This window comes from Grammomys surdaster, unplaced genomic scaffold, assembly GCF_004785775.1.
Source record: "Grammomys surdaster isolate TR1022 unplaced genomic scaffold, NIH_TR_1.0 126278, whole genome shotgun sequence".
In the NCBI taxonomy this organism is placed as follows: Eukaryota; Metazoa; Chordata; class Mammalia; order Rodentia; family Muridae; genus Grammomys; species Grammomys surdaster.
This window is the reverse complement of record NW_021621078.1, coordinates 2,727,236-2,735,823: the sequence shown is the minus strand read 5'-3', so window position 1 is coordinate 2,735,823 and position 8,588 is coordinate 2,727,236. Positions and strand designations below refer to the sequence as shown.

The 8,588-nt window shown below is 45.2% G+C and overlaps 1 protein-coding gene across 2 annotated transcripts in view; it reads left to right on the top strand.

Moving 5' to 3' along the window:
* Window positions 1-3,450, top strand: part of Adap2 (ArfGAP with dual PH domains 2) — a 25,750-nt gene extending 22,300 nt beyond the window's left edge. Inside the window, exons 9-11 of one of the 2 annotated variants that reach the window (XM_028759236.1) lie at window positions 431-508; window positions 1,283-1,511; window positions 2,664-3,450. In XM_028759236.1, coding sequence (XP_028615069.1) covers window positions 431-508; window positions 1,283-1,511; window positions 2,664-2,698 — 342 coding nt within the window. In that variant the 3' untranslated portion in view covers window positions 2,699-3,450. Of the gene's footprint in view, window positions 1-430; window positions 509-1,282 lie in introns of both variants that reach the window. The other variant, XM_028759235.1, reaches the window with a different exon arrangement.
* The last annotated feature ends 5,138 nt before the right edge of the window (window positions 3,451-8,588 follow it).

Below are 8,588 nucleotides of genomic sequence, written 5' to 3'. Positions count from 1 at the left end.
CCGAGGGGCTGGACTAAAGCCTTCTGAATCTGAACAGGTGGTGGTTCATGGTAGTGTACCCCTTTAATTCCAGCACCCCAGAAGTAGAAGCTGAGGGATCCCTGTCCAGCCTAGCCAGGACTCACAGTGAGACCTGTCTCAAACTAAAGAAGCAAATAAACAAACAAAACATAAAATCCAGAGTCTGACCAGGTGCTCAAACCTGTGGACCCTAGAACCAGTTTGACTGGACTTCAGTCTCTGTCCAGCCATTATAGGGCCGTTTTCTGGGGAGGGTATGCATTCCCAGGAACTGGCCCCAGGAAAAAGCTCTAGTGTATCTGATTGCAGAAGCCAGGCTAGAGAATCAGTGTGATAACCTCTCTTTGAACCGGCCCTGACCCCTGTGTCTGGCTTTGTCACATCTACTAAGAGGTTCCTTCTTTTGCAGCATAGAGAACCCTTCAAGAAAAGATGGTTTGCCTTGGATTCCCAGGAGCGGAGGCTGCTGTATTATAAGAACCCTCTGGTAAGAGCCCCTTAGCATGTTCCCAGTCAGGCAGGCTAGTGCTGATCTCCCAGAATCCTAGGGAAGCAGAACCCAGGACAGGAAACCCCTGCTTCTCACTCAGCTCCATTCAGAATCCTGCTGTTAATGCTTAAAGTGAGGTGTTACCACTCCCTTGTAACCAGGATGGCTGGAGAGGAGTGGTTAGGACTATAGGCTCAGGAATAGTCCAGTTTGGCAGGACCCTGGGGTCTGTCCTGTCTCAGCCTTGCTGTTGTAGAGCCATGCCTTAGGCTGAGTATGCACTTAGCTCTCTGATGCTGCATTTTCCTTCTGCAGAACATTGGCTTAGCTTGAATGCCTTGCTCAGAAGTGGCCGTGATGAGTATAAAAGTCGCTAACACGTAAAACCGTTGACCTTAGCCCAGGGGCACCAGCCTGTAACCCCAGCTATTGGGGATGTTGAGGCAGTTGGAATGCAAATTCAAAGATTCCCTGAACTTCAGAATAAGTTTGAAGCCAACGTGGGGGTTGAGACTCTAGGCACAGTCCTCAGGGACCAAACCAAAGCAACAAACTGCCTTTGAGTTCCCTGTGCCTGGTGTATTCTCTATGTGTTAGTATTTTCAGCAGATTTGTGTGCAATGTAATTGAGGTTTGAACAGTTCAAATCAAAGTCAAATCTAGCAATGAAATACACACCTCTTTACCAAACTTGACCTTGGGATTGGCCAGGCTGCAAGGGCTCTTCTGCCCCAAGGCAGCCTCTGATGACTACATGCCTTCCATTTTCAGGATGCTTTTGAGCAGGGCCAGGTTTTTCTGGGAAGCAATGAGCAGGGATATGAGGTATGGGAAGACCTGCCCAAGGGCATCCGGGGGAACCGCTGGAAGGCTGGACTTACCGTCATCACTCCAGAGCGGAAATTCATCTTCACCTGCCCCACTGAAAAGGAACAGCGAGAATGGCTGGAGAGTCTGCGGGGTGTCCTGTCCAGTCCCTTGTCACCCCTCCACCTTCTCAGTGAGAAGCGGGGGATGGGTGGGGGTTCTTTTGGGTGAGGGCAGAAAAGGGCTCCTTCACTGTGGTCCCAAGGGGCCTGACTCAGCTTTTTTGAGTTTCTCTCACTTCCTGCCACAGAAAAGCACACGCTGCACATTTTTTTGCCAGAAAGTTCCTTCTCCACCAAGTTCCTCTATGCAGCCATCCTCATGAACTTCAGGAGGATTCTGGCCCTGGCAGAACTGGAGAGGCTGGCTGTACCCTCTGGGCCGATTCTCCCATACACACTCATGTCCTTTTTCTCATAAGAAAACACTGGCCTGGGATCCTTAGTAGAGGTCACCCCGCTGGGAACCCATTGGAATTCTGGATTCCTCTCCACCCAAAGGGAAGGCTATTTTTAGTGTTCTCTTTTTCCTTGGCCCTCTCTTGTTTGTCTGTCTCCCTCCCCTGTTCCTCCTCTTCACCCCAGATATGTCACAAGAAGACTGTTCCCATCTGTTGACAACCCTATGAAAAGCTGAGTTAAGGAGAAAGCCCCTGGCCCAGGGCAGAGCTTCTAGGGCTTAAAGGAAAAGCTCTGTATCTGGAAGAGTACAAACCAAACAGGTGACCCAGACAGCCCTGCGGGGGAGCCCTTGTGGCTCCCTCGATTCACCAGTATGAATACAACTCTCTCAGCCTGGTGGTGTAGCTAGTCCAGGCCTTTAATCTCAGTGTTGGGGCCAGAGGCAGGTAGAACTCTGTGTTCAAAACCAGCCTGGTCTACATAGTTCCAGGATAGCTGGAGCTACATAACAAGACTGTTTCCAAAACCCAAACAAAACAAACAAAAAACCTAACCCACAACTGCCTTCACTATCCAGTTCTCAAACCCAAGGACACAGAAGGCAGTTGACTGAGAGCCTCAGCAGCTACTCGCTGCCCTCTGTGGGCCTGAATCCCTGAGTCTCTGCCCCTGCTTTCCTCTCTGTCTTTACCAACTTGTCTGTCTCTTGTCTATCTCCTTTGGTCTTTTTTTTTTTTCTGTTTTATTCTCATTTAAAGATTCTTTTTCCTCTGTATTGTCCTGGCTCCCTCTCTCAGGCCACACTTGTCCCCTCCATATTCTGTTCTCCCAGCAGAACAGCACCAGCATGGCTGCCTTCCCCAGCCCCCATGTTTCCCTTGCAGCCACATCAGCAGAGACTGGCTGTGGTCTGCGGTGACCCATTTCGGAGGATCTGGCTGGCTACTGAGCACCTGAAGTCCTGGAGAAGTGTTCACCTCAGCTCTGGTTGTCCAGAAGGAAGTCCTGAGGCCAGCAGCTGCCCTGTCAGTGAACTCTGTCAAGACTCAGGGTGTGGTTGATCCTCCGGCTCCCTGGGCTCCTTCCAGCAAACACTTCCCAGTCACGAGGAGCTGGTACAGAGAATTCAGCTCTCCAAGCTTAGAAGTCCTAAAGGTTTGGTTCTTCATAACTGTACTGAGAGCTGGCCTTGGTGATGCATGCCTGTCGAGAGGCAGGATTGCCATGAGCCCAGTGACAACCTGGACTATACGAGGAGTTCAAGTCCAGCCTGAGTTACATATCAAGACCTTGTCTTAAAAGCAAGCAAACAGACAAACAGACAAACAAACAAACCAAAACCCAAAACAGATAAAACAGCAGAGACTGACATATCCGGAACAGTCACAGCCAGGGCTGGTTACACTGAGAAACACTGTCTAGAAAAACTAAAAACAAAAAAACAGAAACAAAAGCAAGCAAGCAAGCAAACAATGATAGAAACTACAGATAGGGGTAGATGTTGCAATAAAAAAGGTGTGCACAACATCCAGATCGTGCAAATGGAAAACATTTAAAGTTAATCTAAACCTAACTATGAAGAAATACTCAGATGTTCATTTATTACTTACATGTGGCTATACAACCAGCCTGGACTCTTCAAATGACACGGTTATAAAAGGTGAAATTGGTCAAGCGTGGTGATACATGTCTTTCGGCCCATACACTCAGCAGGCAGAAGCAGGCACATCTCTTTGAGTTCAAGGCCAGCCTGGTCTACATAGTGAGTTCCAAGACAACCAGAGCTACACTTAGAGAATTTGTTAAAAAAAAAAAAACTGAGGAGTGGGTGACACAGACAGACAGATCAAAGTCAGGGATGGTAGTACCTATACTTTTAGCATTAGGGAAGTAGAGGCAGGAAGATCAGATCTGCTGTTATACATAGAAAGTGAAAGTCTAACTTGGGCTACATGAAACCCTCATTCAAAGAAGGAAAAGGAGGAAGAGGAGGAGGAGGAGGAGGAAGAGGAGAAGGAGGAGAAAAAATCAGTACCAAGTCATGGCAACACAAGCAGTTTAGGATTCTTGATTGGAATCTGGATTTAAAAAAAAGAGAGAAACCCTAAATGTTGGGTGGCATCGGTGATGCATGCCTTTAAACCCAGTACTTGGAAAGTAGAGGCAGGCTAATCTTTGTGAGTTCAAGGCCAGCCTGGTCTACAAAGTGAGTTCCAGGACAGCCAGGGCTACACAGAGACTCTGTTTCAAAAAAATGAGGAGAGGAGCTGGAGAGATGGCTCAGCAGTTAAGAGCACTGTTTGCTCTTCCAGAGGTCCTGAGTTCAATTCCCAGCAACCACATGGTGGCTCACAACCATCTGTAATGGGATCTGGTGCCCTTTTCTGGCTTGCAGCCATATATGCAGGCAAAACACTACATAATAAATAAATAAATAAATAAATAAATAAATCTTGAAAAACCTGGGAGACTGGCAGAAAGAGAAACCTTGGAGCTGGATAGATGGCTCAATAGTTAAGAGCACTGGCTGCTCTTGCAGAGGACCCAGGTTCAATTCCTAGCACCCATATGACAGCTTACAACTGTAACTCCAGTTCCAGGAGATCAGACACCCTCACACCAATACACATAAAATAATCTTTAGAAGAAGGCATTGTGAAGGAGATAATTGGTATTGGAGAAACTAGGATCTAGAAGTATATTATATAGCAGTATTGTAAAACTGTGGCAATCATGATGTTTGCATAGAGTGTTCCTGTTCTTTGGAACACATACTGAAGTAAAATGTAATGATGGCTATGGCCAATTTTTTAAATGGTTCAACTGAAAAGATAATCAGCGAATGTATATATGTACAAAAATAGAATGCATGTGTGTGCATTTCTATATCTTTATACAGAGCATACCACTGGTGAATCTAGATGAAATGTAAATTGGACATTTATTTTCCTATTTGTGAACATTTTATATAGATTTGAGCTTTCATATTAAAACATTGATAAAACACCCAGGCTCTTCAAAGTCAATGTTTTTCTTCAAGAATCCAATATTGGGGTGGAGAGATGGCTCAGTGGTTAAGAGCACTGACTGTTCTTCCAGAGGTCCTGAGTTCAATTTCCAGCAACCACATGGTGGCTCACAACCATCTGTAATGGGATCTGATGCCCTCTTCTAGTGTATGTCTGAAGCAGCTGTGTACTCATATGAATGGAAAAAAAATAAATCTTTTTAAAAAATCCAATATCATTGGAGCAGAGCCAAGTACTCAGGGGGTTCAGGCAGGACCACTTGAGCCAGTCTGAGAACACCAACCTGGTGAGATTGTTTCAAAGTTCATGGGAGGGGTTGGAAGTGTAGCCTTCGGTGGTAGATTATGTACTTAATGTTGCATGGAACAGTGGTGACCAAAGGAGGTACTAGGGTAAAAGTATTACTAAATCAGAACAGATACAAAAGATTAAATAAAATGCAGCAAGAGAGAGCTAGGAGGTGGAGGCCCATGCTTTTAATTCCAGCACTCCAGAGGGAGAGGCTGGCTGATCTCTGTGAATTTGAGGTTAGCCTGGTCTACAGAGCTAGTTCTAGGACAGCCAGGCTTGCACAGAGATGGAAAATTCTCAGAGAGAATACCTCTGCTGCCCAAGGAAAGGGATTTCCTCTGTTACAAGATGAGTTACTTGGTTTCATCTTCTGTACTGCTTGCACAGGCTTCTCAGGGTAGCTAAGTGACCATCTGTCCATCTTGTTAATCAGAACATTTTCCAGTGCCTGTCAACCTTGAGGCTGATCATTCATGGGTCATTAGGAGGTCAACGCTAGAAGCTTGTGTAAGGAATCATAAGTCATGGGGCCAGGCTCCAAATAGTCAGGATCTGATGTGTGTAAAGTGTGGGAATTGCTCCTTTTAATTTTAGATTTATTTTTTTTTATGCTTAACATACTTCAATCATCAGCACTTAAAGACACAAAATAACAATTGTTTTTTTCTAAGACGGCTGGAGCAAGAGCTCAGCATTTAAGGACTCTTGTTGCTTTTACAGAGGACCCTGGTTCCCAGCACTCACAAGGTGACTCGCGGTGGATAACTCCAGTTCCATGGGATCTGTCGCCCTCTACTGGACTCCACAGGCACTATGCACAACACACACATAACATGGAGATCAGACTCATACAAGAAAAGAAAATTTAAAAAAGATTATTATTTTTCTTTTTCTTTCCTTCTGAGACAGGGTTTCTCTGTGTAGCCCTGACTCTGATGGAAATCGCTCTGTAGACCAGGCTGGCCTCAAACTCACAGAGATCGGCCTGCATCTGCCTCTTAAGTGCTGGGATTAAAGGCGTGTGACACCACTGCTGGCTAAAAAGAGATTTTAAGACCTTCCTCAGAGAACTCTATTTCTGCGCACATTTGAGAAGAAATAATAATAAAAAAAAAACTCAGATAATGTAAAAACCATGCTGTCTTCATCATCACGGTGTTTTGCAAGGAAGGAAGCAATCTGAGGAGCCACTTGGGTCCAGTTCTGCCATTAACTCGGGAACACAAGAAAAGTCGCTGAACTATTTGCCCTACTTATTATATTTAAAACGAGGAAGTCAGGGGCTGGAAACATGGCTCAGCAGTTAAGAGCGCTGCAGCTCCCGTAGAGAATTTGAATTTCCAGCCCTCACGTTAGTCAGGTCGCTAAGTACCTGTGACTCCAGCTCCAGGTGGGGAGTCCATCCTTTCCGGCCTCGGTGAGCGCACACATATGCACACATATCTAAAAACTATGTTTAACCTTTAAAAAAATATGAGGAAGCTGCACTGATTGTTGAAACTCAGCGTAAATTACACGTACTTGATCACTCGTCAAGTGCTGGGCTGAGACAGGCTTGAGCAGGGAGACCCTGCTAATGCAAACTGTAGCCTGCAGGGGGCAGCAAGCAGTAACGTGCTCAGGCTCCTTCCTCTCAAGAAAGTGACATTAAAGTTGAAATTCTCCAAACTATGTAGCGGTTAGTCAAAGGGAAGGGGCAAAGGAAAGAATTCAAGCTGAGGAAAGAAAATCCTCAAAGGCCTCAAGCTAGGAAAGGAGAACTGAAAGAAATTTCATATGACTGAAATGTTAAAGAGAAACAGATGCCCAAGGTTCTTGATCCATGGTTTGTTTTTTCTTCTCCTTTCAATGAAAATGATGTGAGAATGAAAGAAATGAAAATGAAAGAGATGTAAATATTTTCTCGTCTCATCAACAGAGTAAGGTGGTGTTTAAGAGTATATATATATATATATATACATATATATATATATATATATATATATTTATATTCACATACATGCATGCACAGACACATATGTTTTTTTTTTAAATGACAGTGCCTCATGTAGCCCAGGATGGCCTTGTCTTTCTCTCTTTCCTTCCTTCTTTCTTTTTAATTTTTGAGACAGAGTCTCTTAATGTAGCCCTGACTGTTCTTGAGCCCACTCTGTAGCTCAGGCTGGCCTCAAACTTACAGAGATCTGTCTGTCTGCCTCTTGAGTGATGGGATTACAGATGTGTACCTTCATACCTGATGAGAGTCTCTGAATTGACTGAACTTTCTTTGAATTCCCCAGTCAAAAAAGCAGTCAATACAAATTCTGGATATGTCTCTCCAGAAGGAAGCTCCCTGGGGAGGTGGATCCTCTCTGGGTTCTAAAGGCCTTCGGACATGTCTGCTGAGGTACCTGCTAGAGCAGCGATTCTCAATGAGTGAGCATGACCTCTTTGGTAAACTCCAATATCACATGACTATGTATAACAGTAGCAAAATTGCAGTTAAGAAGTAGCAACAAAAATAATTTTTAAAGATTTATTTATTCAGCCAGGTGGTGGTGGCGCACGCCTTTAATCCCAGCACTTGGGATGCAGAGGCCAGCCTGGTCTACAGAGTGAGTTCCAGGACAGCCAGGACTACACCGAGAAACCCTGTCTTGGAAAAACAAAAAACAAAACAAAACAAAAAGATTTATTTATTTGATGTATATGAGTACACTGTGGCTGTCTTCAGATACATCAGATCCCATTACAGATGGTTGTGAGCCACCATGTGGTTGCTGGGAACTGAACTCAGGACCTCTGGAAGAGCAGTTGATGCTCTTAATTACTGAGACATCTCTCCAGCCCAACAAAAATATTTTTTATGGCGGGGGGGGGGGGGAGCTGGAGAGGTGGCTCAGTGGTTAAGAAGAGCACTGGCTGCTCTTCCAGAGGTCCTGAGTTCAATTCCCAGCAACCACATGGTGGCTCACAACCATCTGTAATGGAATCCAATACTCTCTTCTGATGTGTCTCAAGACAGCTACTGTGTACTCATATACATAAAATAAATAATTCTTTAAAAAATATTTATGGTTGGGGGATCACCACAACACGAGGAACTGTATTTAAAGGGCTGGAGCATTAGGAAGGTTGGGGGCCACAGGAGAGCATTAGGAAGGTTGGGGGTCACAGGAGAGCATTAGGAAGGTTGGGGGCCACAGGAGAGCATTAAGAGCCACTTAGTCTGCCTTTTCTACCACTGTGTGCTCCTTGAGGGTATACATGGCCACGTTCTGGGCTGAGGAGATCAGTAAGGGCACAGCTCCCAAGCTCAAGGAGTTCGCCACCAGAAAGGGCAGTGAAGAGGCCGAGAGAAAGGAGAATTTATGTGGGTGTGTCCCTCCGAGAGGCAGAGGAGACTGACAAGAAATCCCAACGAAGTACAAACAGCGCATGGTCCGCCTTAGCGCCTGACCTCCGTCTGTCCCTGAGGATAGCTTCATTTTATTATTATTTCTTTATTAT